The following is an 18441-nucleotide window of genomic DNA, read 5'->3' as shown; positions in this document are numbered from 1 at the left end:
TCTATCTCTCTATCTATCTATCTCTCTCTCTCTCTCTCTCTCTCTCTATCTATCGTATGTATATCGCTAACTCCCCAAACAACTCCACACCGAAGACCGGAAGTACTCAGGCTCACACCCAGCCGCCGGAAGTTGATAGACGCCATCTTGTGCAACTAGCCTATTATATAACAAATAATAACAAAAAAAATTAAATTGATAAAATTCACAAAATAAATATAAAATGACTAGTTTGTTTCCCATACTTTCCAATCTAGAAGTCTAACATCACTAGGACTGGACTGACCTTACTGTCGTTTTGTACTCCTCCTCAACCATATACCCCTGAAAAAGACAAAAAGTCTTTGGCCACCCCCAGCTGAATCCTGGCCACCCTATTGGCCACCCCAAATACCCTCACCAGGGGGCCCAAACATTTTTAGAACATTAAGAAAATAAATGTTCAGTAACCTTTCATCATTCATCAAGAATTAACATTAATATAAAGTTATATTGGTAACGTACTCGCTAAACTTACAATTCATTTAACTTATTTTCTTCCAAAAGTTAATTATCCAAAGCCTCTGTACACCCCCTTCTATTTACATGTAATGGTTTGGTCCTGCCTCCAAATTCGGTGCAGCACCGCCGGCACTTTCTAGCAGAGAGTGAGAGCATGTGAGGAGCAGGGATGCTAGTACTTACGTGTGTAGTACACAGTGGCGGCCGGCCCATAGGGGGGCTAGTGGAGCCGCCCCCCCTCTTCGCACATTAAAAAATTATATATTTCAAAGATATTTTTATTTTTTTTATTTTTAATAAACAAGGTAAATATTATATAATTGGTATCAGTAAAATGTATAATCTACAATAAAATCTTGTTTAAAATTGTGTTACGATGTCTAAAGTTACTGATAAGTCACATATTTCCTACCTGGCCCTCTCTCGTCTGGGCGCTATGCACAGCGCCCAGACGAGAGTGCAGCAAGTGCAGCAGAAGCCAACTGTTGCTATCTTTAAACTATGCCGCCAAAACATAATTTCAGCAAATCAGCGTCTTCAAATCTGATGGTCACAGGGCGCCTACGACAGCGCCCGGTGCAGTCTGTGAGTTGTTTGGACTCGTATCTAAGGAGACAAAACAGGAAGCTGTCATTCACTCTGGAAGCTATCATTAGCAGCTAATGAAAACTCAGTTTTTGACATAAAAATTGAATTATGGATAATCAATACTTTTTTCAAAGTGACAGACACATTGGATTAACCAATGGATTAACCTTCAGCCGCGTTTTTCCTCGTTTTTGATCAGAATAACAGCAAAAGGGGAGCCTACCTCCGTGTTTTGCTACCTAAAGCTACGTCGTGTGATGTCTGTATTTGCTTCCCCTGTCGCGAGTTCTGATCGCTCAGTGATGATACTTATATTTCTAGAATCTGTGGAATCTCAGCTTGTTAGCATAAGCTTGTTTGTGTATATCCGATAAGTATATCGATTGATTTATACCTAGAGTGCGTTAGCATTTTTTTGCTCAGGGCTCATTTAGACGCTTCTTGTGAGACTTGTGTTTTGTTTCGGTAAACATGGTTCATATCATCAGTTAGCTGAGTTTCTTCCCGTTAAATGAGTAGGACACATGAATAGTTTATTACATTTTAAGAAGCCCTGAGACACAGTTTCGTGAGAAAAAAAACATGAGGGAAAAGCCCCTTAACAGGTTAAATTGGAATTAAATCATTTTAAGTAATTTTGAGTTTTCCCAAAGCCCCGGTGTTCTGCAGTTTGTGTGGACCTACTGTACTGTTGCACAGTTTATACTGTAGACACTGTCCAGGACAAGGTGTTTGGAAGTTTTGGAGGAAGTCAGGCTTTCAAAAGAGAAAATCAAGGAGAGAAAGACAAGAAAGAGGGACTAAAGGGCGACATTATGTCACCCATTTTTTTCAAAAGAAAAGGTGGGTGTGGTCTATGAGGAAATGTGTCTGTTAGCTAAGCTTAGTCCATTGTAAACAATAATTGTTATGTTGTTTTTTTTACTAAGCTGACATTAAGTACTGTTAATATCTTTACAGGTTTTTAATTTCCCTGCTCTTTTAGCTGACATTTAATAAATGCAGGTACATCTTTAGCAGCTATTCATACTAAATCAGTTGTCCCTCCCCCTGGTGCCAGGATCAACAGATCCATCTCTAGGCTCAGCAGCCCTGTCCCCCCATAATGCTGAATCTGAACCAGCTTTTCTCCTAACTGAAGGAGGTGAGCAGCATTGAATGCCATGCCACTTAACATATCTGAAGGGAGACTGGAATACAATATATATATATATATCAAAACAAAAAGCTAACATCTAATTTCAATTACACATTTCAAACACAGTATTTTTCCACATATTTAAGTTATATTTATTTGGATTGATGCATTCATGTTGAGAATGTTCCATTCAAAAACGTTATTATTAAAAAGGCATTTACACCATAAAATATGACTATTGAGACCTATTGTCAGGAATGTTAGTCTTATATCAAATAGTGAATTATACTGCAGCAGAATGTTGCACGTCTGCACAGTGTTATATGTTCACAGCTCAGTGTCAGTAAATATTGTGTGGTTAGTATTGGACTACAAGATAGATGCAAGCCTGTACAGGTAGAGTTATTTAAAGCATAAATGGGTCGGTTGGGTTCTGGAGGTGTGGTTACAGCATTGTGCTTGGTTGGCGTGTGTAAACTGTATTCGTTATTCTCCCGTCCAGGAGAGAAGCTTTAAAAGGAGACTAAATGGAGTCTCTGTGAAAGTTCAATTGGGTACTTTAATTAAAAAAGGCGCGGGTTGGTCACAAGCATGATATTGTTCAGTCAGACAAACAGCTGTGATCCGCTCCTCGTTAGGGAAGAGAAGAGCCTGGATCTCTCCTCCGGTGCTGTTATATATCCTCTGCTGGCTCCTCCCCTCCAGCCGGCTCGCCTCGTCTCCAATGTCCGTTGTTGCATTTAAACAGAGGATTGGTTCTTTTCACATTCAATATATGCTTAACACGCCTTTTCTCCTCATATTCTCTTTCATCACTTTTCATTTAACACATTCTAAACGCTGTACTATCAATACTCTAAAAAATACTTCTCGGCTCATTTGGTTTCCGGTCATTCCGGATGTTGTCACATGCTACTCTCGTCTGTAAACAATAATGTATTCAAATAAACTGTACCTTCATTTAATATTCAGCATGGTAGTATCTCGACATCTATAGTTGTAGTGTTAAATCAGTAGGCTTCGGTTTGCACCACTCCATATCATTTCGCTACTAAATTCACCTCTTTAGGAAATTGTATATTAGCCACATGTTACATGCGTAGATGAAGGATTTTCAGAATAAAAGCTTAACTGCTTGTGCACAAGAATTTCTGGTTTTTCAGTATAAAAGAGCATTAAAACTGACGGCATGTTTAAACTACATTTCCCCATTAAAACATTGATTTTAATTTCTAACACGTGGCCTGTGCCTGGTGGTGGGGCCCAATGTGATATATTTTCATGGGGCCAAAAATCCCTGGCGGCGCCCCTGGTTGTGTGAGTGTATGTTCCAGAGGGCAGGACCTATTGACACATTTACTACCCAATAGCATTGTGAGGCTGAACAAAATAACCTTTTGATTATGTAGATGTAGTGTTTTAAAAAAAAAAAACATTTACTAACTTTTTTAGGATAGCTTAAAGTATTTTGTTGTAAAATTACAACCGGGGGCCTTACGGGGTTAAGGGCTATTGTTATTTACTTTAAGATGTTTATTCTTAACCGGTTGACTTTTGAAATCTGTCCAGGGACTACAGATGAAAAATAACTTCTTGGCTAACTCTGGCACATTTACAGAAATGTTCATTAATGTGCACTGTCCCTGTTAAATAAATGAATAAATAAATAAAATAAAAAATATCATTGAATTTAAAAACTCTTATTTAAATGATGTGTGTGTGTCTCTGTATTCCTGATGATACACTGAGAGAATGAGCTCATAGTGTTGCTGATCATCATAAGTTAAACAGTCTGTATATTGCACTACATTTGCACAATGTAAGCTTCGTTGATACTTTGCCTGCGGGAATAAGAAAAAAAATAGTTAGATATACTGAATATTATTTGATCTATTCCACCACTTAATCCCACATAATGTAGAGGTGTGTTGTAGGTGCCTTAAATAACCCGTTATGTTCCAGTGAGATGTATTTTTATGTTCATATAATAGTAATTTCAATGCCACCCCAAAATGATTAGGCCTACTGGTTCCATCCTGGCCACCCCACTGAAAATGTCCTGGCTCCGCCACTGCTTGCAGGTTCCTTCAGACCGTGCCTCCCGAAGGATACCATCTCTCACCTTCTGGCTGGTAATGGGACCAACTGGTTACACACAGGCCTGCAGATCCTTTTTCAGATCAAATTATTTCTTCAGCACGTGTCTCAAAATGTGTTTACACAGGTGCATGTAGGCAGTGGCGGCGCCAGAGATTTTCTCTAGGGGATGCTGTGGGGTAGCTTGACGTTTCATAGAGGGTGCTCAAACTTTAAGGGTTTCCCATTAATGCACCAGCGCTACAGTTGAATTTTCTACTGCAACTCATACTTGTTAACCCTCCCGATTTTCGCGGGAAACTCCCGATTTCATTGCCCTCTCCCGGTTTCCTCCTGGGGTCATATTTCTCCCGCATTTCTCCCGATTTCTGACAAAATCAGATTTACTCAGGACTGTTTCCACTCGGACTTTAATACAGCTACACCATTGTTTGGTTTCCATGGTAACACGTCTCTTTAGTAGCACGCGCAACTGAAAGTCTGAGAGGGTGAGGCAGATAGTCACAGAAAACAAAACAAAAATCGACAACTACTCTACTCTCTGCTCACCCCTTTCCTGCCCACACATATGCTCCATCAAGGATGGTGCTACAGGCCGCAAGGCAGTGCACTTAGAACTACAATATAAGCATGTTCATGTTAATCTAACAGCTCCGGCGATCCACTAGCACCCCCCCTCCCCCCCCCCCCATCTTACCTTTTGAAATGCTCCCGAATAAAAATAAATAAATATTGAAGTTAAAAGCATCAATCTGGTGCACTTTGAGAGCAAAATGAAGAGATCTATGGATACATCTCTCAACATACATATGAAACAGAACTGTAAACAGATTTACTATTTCTTTATAGATCTTTATAAATCACTCCCCTTTTAAAACAAAACGTTTGAGACCCAGTGAGGTAACTAGACTAAAGTTAACTATCTAAACACTGAGAGTCCTTTACTTCACCTGAGCTGAGGTTATCTGAGACTCTCAGTCTGACAGGAGAGAGTTCTCCCTCCACTTTGTTGTTGAAAAAGCTCCTTATATCCGTTAGCTTGGCTAGCTAGCACCAGATGCTAACCACAACGATCTCCGGTAGAGACCCACCGGTGCTCGCGCATGCACACAAAATGGCTCGTGCCACACACACACAGAGCAGAGCTTGAATGAAACACAGAGAGCCAGAAGTAAGCTACTTGTACTCACGAGGCCTATTATGTGCAGAATCCCTCTCGCTTTCATGTGGTTTTGATTGAGTGTCCACACGTGGACGTTTAAGGACAAAAAACGATCCATTTGTCACTTTGCTGTTAGCAAATAATTTAACGCTCCAGCTAACAGGAAGTCACTGAAGTGTCACAAAGTAATTTAGCCTATGGGTAGGTCAAAAATCTAATGGGTGCTGGCCATTGGCCTTATCACCTGTGTTGGCTTTATGTTTTTGGTCAAACATTTGTTTGTTTCACATTTGCATTGATGTAATCAATAATTTTTCTAATTTAATTTAACAAAAAAAAAAAAAAAAAAATCGAAAAAAATGAAAAAACATATATTTCTTGGGGGTGCTTAGGGGGTGTTTTGGCAATCCTGGGGGGTGCTTCAGCAACCCCTAGCTCCCCCCTGGCGCCGCCCCTGCATGTAGGCGGGGGTTTGTTGCCTCCAGTCTTAGAGACGGTAGGTCTAAACATCCTCAAGCATGTCCTCCTTCTCCTCTTGTGTTTACTATGCAAATATGACACCACCATGTCACTCAGCGAAGGCACTGTTTGCTCTGACAATACGGAGAAACCAGCAGGGGGACGCACTGCAAACAGTCTCTTATTTATTGTCACCCTTCTGATCTGTTTTTGTCTTTCGATTGAATTTTGTTCCTGATGTTCACAACATGTCAGAACGGTAGGTGGGGAAATGTGCAATATTGGAGAAAAATGGAAAGCTGGGTGTTTATTCAAAAAAGCCACAGTGGTGGAAACCAACAGGAGCTGCTGGAGCACAAAACACATCTGATCCCTTTATAATGGGAGTTAGTTATTACATTCGGAGAACGTTGACTTCCACTTTTCATCTCTATAAATAATATCAAGAACAGACTGAAGTTTATACCCAAAATGTAAAGTTGTTATCCTGCAGTAATTGCTATTTCATTTTAAGGAGGATGAATATGAAGTGTGATTAGAGAAATGGAGAGAACAGGCCAATAATATCAATCTGAATCCATCAGATCACAATGTTTCATATTTCTTGAAGATGTCCTAACAGATAAAAAAAGCCTTAATTAAAGCAGAAAGAGACTTATTCCAACGTCTAATATTTGCCCTTTGAAGAAGAAATCATGTGAAAGTTATCAGCAGGGTTTCCCACCAAACAGTATTTCAATCAGTCTTCTTATGGTCTCACAGCTGATGGCCCAATTAACTAGTCATGGATATCTTGGCCGGACAATGCCCCATGGAAGCAGAATCCAAACTAAATTGATGTAGTTGATTTGAGTTGTTAAAATCACCTAAAACCTGCAGTTTAATCACAACACCAAAAACTATTTTGATGAAATAAATGCACGATGTTTGCGTCAAATTGGAACTCCAGGGTAGTTTCTTATTGTTTTCTTACATTTCTTTATCTGTGGGTAAAAAACAGACTTGGCATGATGTTACAATGTTTAGTAGTTGTTTACTCATGTTATTTGTATCTGTTGATTACTAAGTGATATAGAATGTTCAATATCACCTAGTGAGGTAAGAGGTTCTTAGGCTAGGGATGCAGATGATTTAGACACCAACTTTATAAAGACAAATATTGACGGTCTAATAAAACCAATTAGTATGCTAGTAAATCAATCTATCAGCACGAGGGAAGTTCCATCATCCTGGAAGGATGGCCACAGTGAAACCGATTTTTTAATCTGGGGATAAGGCAATGATGAATGTGCAAGCGTTTGCCGATGATGTGGTCATCTTTGTACATGGGAAAAATACTTAAATAATCACATCCTGTCTTTCTAATGATTTGGACAAGGTTCAACACTGGCTGAACAACATTTGCTTACAGTTAAATGCAAAAAAAAACAGTTTGCATGATGTTCAGTAAACGACCAGTCAAAATCCAAGGATCCAATGTATTTTTAAACGGAGCAGAAATAGAACTAGTCCCCCACTTGAAGTATCTTGGAGTCATATTGGACTCGAACTTGACTTTTAAGAAACATATTAAGAAAGTATCCAATACCATTAAATTCAATCTGCAACATTTTAAACAAATGAGACCTTTCTTAAGTGTCAATGCTGCAAAGTCATACCTCCACTGTATGATTCTTTCCCACATTGAATACTGTTTTACAAACTGGTCGTTTGCTTGTGCCACAAACCTAAAACCCATAGAACAGCTGTACAAGACAGCTATCAAGATGTTTGACAGAAAGCCAAATTCATACCACCACTGTACCATCCTTGAAAAACACAATTTCTTGAGTTTTGACAATTTAAAGTCTTTTAAAAGTATGTGTTTTTTTGATAAATGTTTACATGGTGCTGCCATGTGGTAAATACTTGTGTATGCTGCTCTTGCTCTTTCTGCATATCATGTACTTTTGCTATGCATATAAATGTCATGTCCTTAAATGTTGTATGTGAGGGACTACGGGTGGGAATGAGCTCAAAGCTAAAATCCGGCAAGCTTAAGTTTTAAAGCATTATTTAGTTGGAATGCTGACTAAGCAGCTATCTGTTATGCTACGCACAAAATTCTTTATTATTCCGCCTGTTATTTTGCCCCTCTTCTTTTCCCACATTGAACATCCAGAAACTCCGTTCAAACATCAAAACGTTCAGCTCGGTCGGGAATCGATGGCTATTACTTGTATAATTCATAACTTTCATAATTCCAGAGATACATCCCATAATACATCACATTTTTAACATGGAAGTCAATGGAGAAACTCTTCAGACTTCAACAATCTTCATGCAACTTCAACTGCTAACTGTTCATTCATACTTTCACTCAGAAACCTCATTCCAAATTTAAAATGTTCCACATCTTTCTGAAATTATTTGTATAACACAACTTTTAAATCTGATTCTTACTTTTACAGATATTAAACATTGTTCAGACCTTGGTATAGAGGCCTTCTTCAAATTTTAGAGTGCGTGATGTCACAGCTAGAGTGGAGGACAGATTTAATTTGGCCTTCATATTTTCTTTTAAACCTGCCATAATTCCCAAACCCTAAATTCCTGAAACGTAGGAAAACATCTCGTAACTTGAAAGATAAAACAAAATGAATCAAAGATAATTAAACAAAATGCCTCTTGAGGGCATGAAGTGACAAAAACATTCAACATGCCTCCATTAAAGCCCATTGTAATTTCAGGCAGACATTTCCTCACGGCAGCAGCCGCACACCTTTAGTTAAACTGCCAAAAAGGCCACATTCTTGACCCGAAAGTACACAAAAAGCACACTTCAGATACTCAAGGTCCTTGAAATGCTTCACGTTTTGAAATTTCACTGATATCTCTTACGGTTCTTCAACAAAACGTTCACATGTAAGAGGTTTATCTCTCATTCAGAACAATGGAAACCTCTGATCTCTGCACGCCTCGTTTATATAAACACCTGTTTCATGGAACACGATGATGTCATCGCTCCAATTGACATTAGAGTAACAGACTAATGAAGCTCAGCGCAAGTTCAACCAGGAAGACCTTCTTTACTCATTCATTCCCTATTTCCATGTTACTACTCTCTCTCCTCTCAATAGCTCAAGCTACCGGCGCACGAGCACCCACATGGTTTCCCGCAGCAGCTCACATACAGCAGAGGCAGATCTCCTCACTCTACAACTGCAGCAGCAGGGCATTTCCCCAGCCCCAGGTCTTACGGCCCGTCTAGACAGCAACGTTAAAAAAAACTTCCAACGCTTCTCTGCCCATTGACTTTGAATGGGGTGACGTGACTTTGCCTCGCTTTTCACCGAACTGCATTGTGGGGAAGCAAAGCGAAGATTTCCAGGATTTCCAGGATTTTCAGGATTCAAAAGTTGAGCAATGTTCAACTTTTGAAGCTGAGGTGGAAGCGTCAGCCAATCAAATCCCGTTTATGCAAATCTGACAGTACAAACGCTAGCCAATCAAACCGCGTGCAAGCTGGGAGAGCCAGACCGCAGTTCATTTTTTATATTCCTGAAAATGGAGGAGAAATTAGCTATTGCGTGAGCAAATCACCCGGTTCTTTATGACCAGTCGCTAAAAACTTACCGGGATACAAACCGGAGGAACCAGGCATGGAGGGAGGTGGCAGAGACAGTGGGTGAAACTGGTAGGTTTTCGCCTGTTTGGGGAGTTTATATCCACTTTACTTCATTTAAACATTGATAGCAAGCATAGACAGTATCTTTAGCCAGCATGGAATGTAGCATAAAATAGCACCATAGACATTAATCTAATACATGTTCATCATAGCCCTTCCCGCTGACACTTTACCTCTGCCACATCATAGACTATATGCATCACATTAATGCACACAATGTCATACTCCTTTCTGCACATATTCTGAGTGGAGAAGAACCGGGGTTTTTTGCTTTGTATGTCGGGGGCGGGAGATTCATGTGATTGGTTGTTGGTTGCGTTGCTCGCAAAAAATCCCCAAGCTTTCAGACACGCCCAGCTCCAACATTTTCAAGATTTTTTTAAAGCTGCTGTGTGATGGGGCCGTTACGGCCCGTCTACACTACAGGCATGAAAAAATCTTGGAGCTGGGCGTGTCTGAAGCTTGGCGATTTTTTGCGAGCAACCAATCACATGAATCTCCCGCCCCCGACATACAAAGCAATAGCAATATTAAAACGAAGTAAACTGGATATAAACTCTCCAAACAGGCGAAAAAACAATCAGTTTCACCCACTGTCTCTGCCACCTCCCTCCATGCCTGGTTCCTCCGGTTTGTATCCCGGTAAATAGTTCCGGTCGTAAAGAACCGGGTGATTTGCTACCCTAATATCTCGTTTGGAATATGAGGAAATGAACTGCGGTCTGGCTCTCCCAGCTTGCACGCGGTTTGATTGGCTGCGCTTGCACTGGCGGGATTTGCATAAACGGGATTTCATTGGCTGATGCCAAGCATCGAGCCTCAAAAGTTGAACATTGTTCAACTTTTGATGCCGATAGATGCTCGTGATGCTTGCAAAGCCATGCCATGCTCCCCACAATGCAGTTCGGCGAAGATTAAAAATCTTCTACGTCACCCCATTCAAGTGAATGGGCGAAGCGTTGAAAGCATTTTTTGATGCCTGTAGTGTAGACGTACCGTTACTCTCTCCCAGCTTCGCGAGCTCTCAGATCAAGTCTCAGGTGTCGTTCCCCAGCTCACGCCAGCAGCTCCAGCCGGCCCCTCCGACAGACCGGGGCGCGGCCGGGGGGGTAAGAGGACAAGGCAGTCGACCCCTCCAGGAGCTCATCCGTCCAAACTTCTTCCCAGGCTCACTCCAACGCTGACCAGCCCGGAAGCACCTTAATCCAACCCGGGCCCATAGATAACAACTTGGCCAACACCCTGCGATCCCTGGCCAAATCCATGCAACAAATCGACGCTCGCCTTCAGTCTTTGGAAAGGGCATCAACCAGAGCCTCCACTTCATCAACTAACAGGGCTGCGCTTTCTGCCATGGCGCCGCCGGGTTGTGGCGTTTTCAGAAATGCTGTGGCGTTTTGTGAAATGCTGTAGCGTTTTCTGAAATGCGGTGGCGTTTTCTGAAATGCTGTGGCGTTTTCTGAAATGCTGTAGTGTTTTCTGAAATGCTGCGGTGTTTTCTGAAATGCTGTAGTGTTTTCTGAAATGCTGTGGCGTTTAGTGAAATACTGTAGTGTTTTGTGAAATGCTGTGGCGTTTAGTGAAATGCTGTGGCGTTTTGTGAAATGCTGTGGCGTTTAGTGAAATGCTGTGGCGTTTAGTGAAATGCTGTAGTGTTTTGTGAAATGCTGTGGCGTTTAGTGAAATGCTGTGGCGTTTTGTGAAATGCTGTGGCGTTTAGTGAAATGCTGTGGCGTTTTGTGAAATGCTGTGGCGTTTTGTGAAATGCTGTGGCGTTTAGTGAAATGCTGTGGCGTTTAGTGAAACGCTGTGGCGTTTTGTGAAATGCTGTGGCGTTTAGTGAAATGCTGTAGCGTTTTGGGAAATGCTGTAGCGTTTTGGGAAATGCTGTAGTGTTTTATGAAATGCTGTAGTGTTTTATGAAATGCTGCGGTGTTTAGTGAAATGCTGTGGTGTTTTGTGAAATGCTGTAGTGTTTTATGAAATGCTGTAAGTGTTTTGTGAAATGCTGTGGTGTTTTGTGAAATGCTGTGGTGTATTGAGAAATGCTGTGGTGTTTTCTGAAATGATGCGGTGTTCGGAAATGCTGCGGTGTTTAGTGAAATGCTGTAGTGTTTTGTGAAATGCTATAGTGTTTTGTGAAATGCTGTGGTGTATTCTGAAATGCTATCGTGTTTTGTGAAATGCTATAGTGTTTTCTGAAATGCTATAGTGTTTTGTGAAATGCTGTAGTGTTTTGTGAAATGCTGTGGTGTTTTCTGAAATGCTGCGGTGTTTTCTGAAATGCTGCGGTGTTTTGTGAAATGCTGCAGTGTTTTGTGAAATGCTGCGTTTTTTTGTGAAATGCTTTGGTGTTTTCTGAAATGCTGCAGTGTTTTGTGAAATGCTGCGTTTTTTTGTGAAATGCTTTGGTGTTTAGTGAAATGCTGTGGTGTTTTGTGAAATGTTGTTTTGACTTGCACTTCAGGGCCACGGTAGTAGCGACAATAGGAAATCTTAGCCTTTTCTTTGTTGACCCCTTATTTCTCACAACTTTAAGGGAGTGAAGTACTAAATTGCTTTGATAATAGCGGAGGCATCATTTACAGTCAATTATTTCCCTTGACTATCGCATAATTGTCCAATTTTCCATGATTATACTTAATAAATGTGTTGCTAGCAGCTTGGAAATATATATTACAACACACTGTAGTTCTCATACTCATCATGATGCTCTGCAGGCCACAGTAATGAGTTTTTGTTGAAACTAGTTCACATTGTCAAGTATGGCGTTAAATATATTGTTGAAAATGAAGTCTCTGTGCCAATAAAATATGTATATTTTATGGCCCAAAGGAACTGAGTGAAAACTGAGCGCAGCACCAATTTGAAAACACTAAATGTCTCCAAATCTGATCAGCTGTGATTATAAAAGCCACAAATCTCACATTATTTGAAGCATAACACAAGTGCTTTCTCTAACTCTGCATCAGGGCACATACACATCACAGCAGAGAAATCTAAATCTCTTTGGCCCACTTTGAGAGTTATAATTTTAGATGCAGCTCTGCAGCGTGGTGCTGAAGGTAAAGGCCTACGAGAGGCCGATGAAAGAGCTGCATTGTGCACAAAGTAATGATTAGCTCCGAAGACTTGTTGCATTCATTTAAATGGAATTTGTGATCAAACTAATGGCAGCTGGGGTGATGATTTTTAATCATTTAATTCTAAAATATTCAGTTTTTCCTTTGCGTAATATTCATGTGTGTCATTCAAAGTTTTTTGCATGTCTTTTAACGCTTTTTTTAAAAACTATAATACAGAATCATGGCACCCAAACTATTTTGGTAGTTTTTGTAAAATATTGTACATTTGTACTTTACTTATATGTGTTCAATATTGAGTTTTGGTTTCACACGGGACAAAGGAAAAAGGTCTTGGGTTGGTTTTAAACCATGTTTAACCTTACAGGGCCTTTATAATTTGTACTACCGCTCCTGACTTTGGGAGCACTTGCTCTATGTGTCTAATAATGGGACTATATATCGGACTTAGTTCAAACTTATGTCTCGTAAAATACCTAAAGGTGGCCTTTTGTGTCAGTGTCAGACACTGAGGGCCGTGACAAGACATCTGCCTTTGACTGACATGGTTTTTTGTAAAAGATTGTGGTCTGGGTTAAAATTCTGTATGTTTTTTGTACTCCTGAATATTTTTATTTTGTATTTAACCAGATAAAAACACAATGCTGACCTGTCCAAGAAGGCAGAAACGTTACACGTTCTTACACATAACACAGACATATAAAATACAGAGAACATAACTAAGTGAACAAAAAGACGAAAAGCAGTCACTACATTGTGCACATTTGGACAGTAAGAAACGATGACTTGGACTCGGACTCGTGAATTTTCCCCACCACGAGGAGTCAGACTCGACTTGTACATTGACGCTCCGACTTGGAATCGGACTCGAGCAAGTTTTCTCTGGAGTCTGATGTCCTCTATCCTGGCGTGTGCACCTGTGAGGCGAGTTCACGGACTGGGCCCCGCTATCCCAGTCTAAAGATGTCTAGAGACACACCCCGCAACGTGCTGTATGCTTTCACACATTCTGCTTCCACATTGGAAAAGAGCAACGCAAAATGCTTGTTATGTGGAAACAATATCGAAGAGAAGGCTCCGTAACACATTACTCTAAGAATCGAGTTCAGACATATAGGCTGTCTTGAACACTCATCAGAGTAACGTGATCTAATCAATAAATAAAGATTCAGCCGTCTCTAAAAGATAACTCATTTTAAATATAGACATATTAAAGGTCATTTACAATAATAATATTAATATTAATATTAGTAATAGGCTTTATATTTGTATAGCACCTATTACAAGAATTGTAGCCAAACTGGCTTCACAGCAGTTCAATAGACAGATTAGTATAACATAAAAGCAATGTAGAGGAGCAGCTACATTTCAACATATATATCCACAAAGATTAATACATGAAGACTTGTGGCTCGGACTTGGAATCAGACTCTTCTTAGGTGAGTCGGACTCGAACACAGTTAATGATGACTCAGACTCGACTCGAACACTCCTTGGGTAACTCAGACTTCGACTCGGACTCGAAGAGTGGTGGCTTGAGAGTGACTTGGACTCGTGAATTGGTGACTTGACTACAACACTGCTAAGTGAGGACCATCCAGTTAGGCTATACACTGTGCAATGATGAGTCCTAGAGGGTGGATTTTATATATAACGCAGTGCAGCATGGTAGAGTGGGTCAAGTTTTGCCAAAACAGTGGGACAGGCAAATCTATAGATTGTATCACTGTAGTCCAGCTGGGACAGGAATAAGCCAGAGACCAACCTTTTACGGGAAGAAGTTGAAAAACAACGTTTAAGTCTGTAAAGGAAGCCAAGAGTGAATTTCAATTTCTTAGTTAGAACTTCAATGTGGTGTTTAAAGTTTAGATTTCTGTCTAACCAAAAGCAGGGGCGGTGGGTAGGCTAGGGAAGGCTAAGCCTTCCCAAATATTGTTGTCACTGCATTCTGGTAAAATGAAAATATAATGTTTGTGTCTTTGACATTAGCGCTGCTATGCAGCCACCTGTGCCCTGTACTACGAAGCCGGTTCAACATACCCTGGATATGTTTGAGTAACAAACAAACTAACAACAACAAACTAACAAACGAGATCTCGCTTAGCGGTCCTACGACGCTGGTTATCAACTCGGTAAATCAAGCCAGGGTTTCTCTCTCCAGCTGAGAGCGCGTTCACGTGAAAGGGGCGGGGTTAGCAACATTTGACCAATCACAAACAGGGACAAGCGTACTGACAGTTCAGCGTCATACTTCATTAATGAAAAGTAAACTATAGACAATTATGAACTTTAAACATCCATGACTTAAACATATAATCCAGGATACAAACCACATAGTTGTACCTGCAAGCTGAATACAGAACAACTGGTTAAAAATAAATAAACTACAAAGTGTTTGAAAGCGCACAACAGTTTTATGATATCACTGCTAAGACACGAGTGGATCTGACTTTAATTATATTTGAGTTGAGTGTTTCGTCAACTTAATGTGTTCCTTAAAATAATACTTCATACAGTATGTGACAATGTGAGTGTTGCACGGCCAGATACGGCTCGAGAAGCTGACTCAGATAAGGAAATATGATATTATATGATCGATGATCTGATTGATGATGTGATATCAGTGTGATATGAATGATAAGTGCGACACGTCGGCGTCTTCTCTGCATACGGCAGTTTAAACTGTATTTCCTTTATCCTGTAATATGACTTGAGAGATTTAAACTCCGCACACTGAGCTCTGATTGGCCAGCAGGCGGTGCTTTCACTGAGTCGATCTCTTTTCTATAGATGCCGGAGGCAGGTAGCGTCAGGTAAAAAAAGTTATTTAGCCTTCTCAAACCTGAGCCTCACGCGCTGCCTGACCAAAAAAAATGACCAAAAGCCCAGATATTTGTATGTATCAACAAACTCAACAGAGACACCATCAAGGGTGTCAATGGAGAGGCAAGAGGACGCTGACTTGGGAACAAAAAGCATTGCTTTGGTTTTCTTACCGTTCAATAGCAGTTTGGAATCAAGAAGCGCATGCTGCAGTGTGATAAAATCAGATTTTAAAATGGAAACGGCCATATCCAGAGAAGGTGCACATGAGTATACAATAGTGTCATCAGCATACATACAGGGCCGTGGGAAGTAGGGGTGCTGAGGGTGCTGCAGCACCCCCTGGTGGAGGACAGGGGATCTGCACTTCCACAAGATATAATAAAAAAAAAAAACGAATTTTCAGCCTTGATGTAACAACATTCATAATTAAATAAAGATAACACCCTTTTCACCCCGGTTACATTTTCCATTTGCCCTGTACGATGGGCGCTATAAGTGATGAAAGTGGGGGATGTTGGCTTAGCAGGCGCTCACAGCCAAAGTGAGAGAGATAGAGAGAGGGGATACCGCGGTACCGGCGGGGATTGTTGTTAGCTTCTGCTGCGCTAACGGATATAAGAAGCTGTTTCTACAATAATGTGGAGGGAGAGCTCTCCTGTCAGACTGAGAGGCTCAGTGAGGTAAAGGACTCTGAGGGCTTAGATAGTTCAATTTAGTCGAAGTTATCTCAGTGGGTCTCAAACGTTTTGATCACAATTTATGTAAACAAATATTTCCAAGGCACACCTTTATAATTATTAGGATAAATAAAAACAGGTTTCAAATCATTCCAATGTATACTATAGGACAGTAAACCAAAAATATTGTTTAAAACTGGAGAGATTTTAAAATATACATAAATAAATAAATGTTAACTGGTAAAATAAGATATGAATGAACAACACAAATAAAATAAGTTACATGTATTTGTTATTGGCTATGGTAGGTTATTGGAAATGTTCAAATACCTACTTATTTGATTAATAAAATGCAAACCGATCTTTTTCATCTGGGTGTTTAGAGTTGTACCCCCTAGATCAGTCTCTAATTAGGCGCTCAAAGTGCACCAAATTGAAGCATTTTACTTTAAAATGTTAAACAAATCTTCCCGGGGGGGTATCCCCGGACCCCCCGAGAGGATGTGAAGTCCGCCCCCCCAATTAAGACATGTTATAATATATAATAAATTTGAAGCCTTGTTATATAAGCTGTGCACCATGTCAATATATTTCTCTTTTTGCAGTGTATTGGTCTTTTGTAGAGGTTTTTCATTGCCAGCTAAAATCTTGCCTAACAGCACATTGGTCAGAACCAGCCCTGGTGTCATCCCCACAGCACCCCCCATTTGAAACATGTTCCCACGGCTATGCATACATATGACAGAAATTGCATCTGATTACACATATTGTTTACATAGAATAAAAAGAGCAAGGGCCCCAAAATAGAGCCCTTTGGAACTCCCTTCTCCAAGGTGACAGGGTCAGAGACAGTACTACCCAACCTGACGCATGTAGTACGGTTGGTTATATTAGTGGTTCCCAACCTGGGGGAACCAAATGTTTTTTTTTACATACAATTGTAAGGCAATACATGTCACTAAAAGCCTTGTCTCTACATTACAATAAAATATAAAAAATAATTGATTAATTAATTTGAATAAAAATGCAAGTTAGTAGCTATTATAGGCATAAAAAGGCAGAAATGTATAATTCTTTCTTTAATATAAATGTTTGTTCTGCCCATAAAGTGTCCAAACCGGGCTTTTCTGGATAAGCGCATTTTTAAAACATATTCATTGTCCATGCCGGTTTCAGTTGGATTATTTGTTCCACTTGCTCCGATCAGATCGGTCTCCTCCATTTTGTAGATTATTTACGACTTTTGAATCAACATAAACACATCGGCAAAATCCGGCTTACTTTGAGCATGTGTTTTAAACAGTTTAATCCCTTTGTGAATTGTTTCCACTTCCGCCGTCCTTTAATTTCTTCATACAGCGGGAATCCAAATGAATTAATCCTGAGTCCAATAACCATCAAAGTCACTCCAATAGTGCTCCTTAATTACGCTTTCATCCTCCTTTAACAAAATACTTCACATTCATCCAGTTTGTGACAGTAGTTGTAGCATTTTGAGACTTTTAAACTTGAATTACCACTGTTGCGTGGGGGGGGGTGGGGCGCAACTTCCAACAGGAGTCATTTGGGGGGGCTCTTGGGGAAAAAGGTTGGGAACCCCTGGGTTAGATAGCTCTGAAACGAGCAAATGGCGTTATGACCGAAACGAGACACCGACATAACATTAGACAGAATGTGGTGATCTACAGTGTCAAATGCTTTGGCTAGGTCAATAAACAATGCAACACCAACATATTTTTTATCAAAAGCAGCCTTAATATCGTCTAAGACTTTCAGATTGGCAGTCACTGTGCTTTGATCTGAATCCAGATTGCATAGGGTTAAGGATGTTGTGTGAATTGAAAAAGAGCTTTAGCTGAGCAGAAACTAAGGACTCAAGAATCTTTGATAACACAGAAAGATTAGCAAGATTTGAAATGCAACCCAATCTTCTATAACTATCACCTGACTTTTGGAGAACACACTCTGAGTTCACTTCATGAAATAACACGTGGAAAACTAAATCTGTTGATATAGTTCACAAATTGGTGTTTCTTAGAACACGCTGATATATGTGAATTGTTTTCGCCAAAGGGACTTTTAAACTGCGTATGTTTCACGTGCAACACAGTTTAAGCTTGGTTATATGTAAAATAAAATGGCACCGGCTCCCTAAGTCGTACAGCAGTGAGACAGGCTGCGGTGGTGCTGTCAAAAAGACAAATCCCAACGCTCCGGCTCAGACTGTGAATAATCAAATTGCC

General features: G+C 40.3%; 1 protein-coding gene across 5 annotated transcripts in view; it reads right to left on the bottom strand.

Annotated features, from left to right (window-relative positions):
* Nucleotides 1–18441, bottom strand: part of slitrk4 (SLIT and NTRK-like family, member 4) — a 140919-nt gene that overhangs the window by 87145 nt on the left and 35333 nt on the right. Inside the window, exon 3 of one of the 5 annotated variants that reach the window (XM_079669349.1) lies at nucleotides 931–1107. The exons of the other annotated variants lie outside the window; for them this stretch is intronic. Within the exon in view, the coding sequence (XP_079525475.1) occupies nucleotides 1052–1107 (56 nt within the window). The 3' untranslated portion in view covers nucleotides 931–1051. Of the gene's footprint in view, nucleotides 1–930; nucleotides 1108–18441 lie in introns of those variants that run through there. 5 annotated transcript variants of the gene reach the window in all.

The sequence above is a fragment of the Notothenia rossii genome (assembly GCF_949606895.1).
Source record: "Notothenia rossii genome assembly, chromosome: 3".
NCBI classification, from domain to species: Eukaryota; Metazoa; Chordata; class Actinopteri; order Perciformes; family Nototheniidae; genus Notothenia; species Notothenia rossii.
This window is presented reverse-complemented; position numbering and strand designations above follow the sequence as displayed.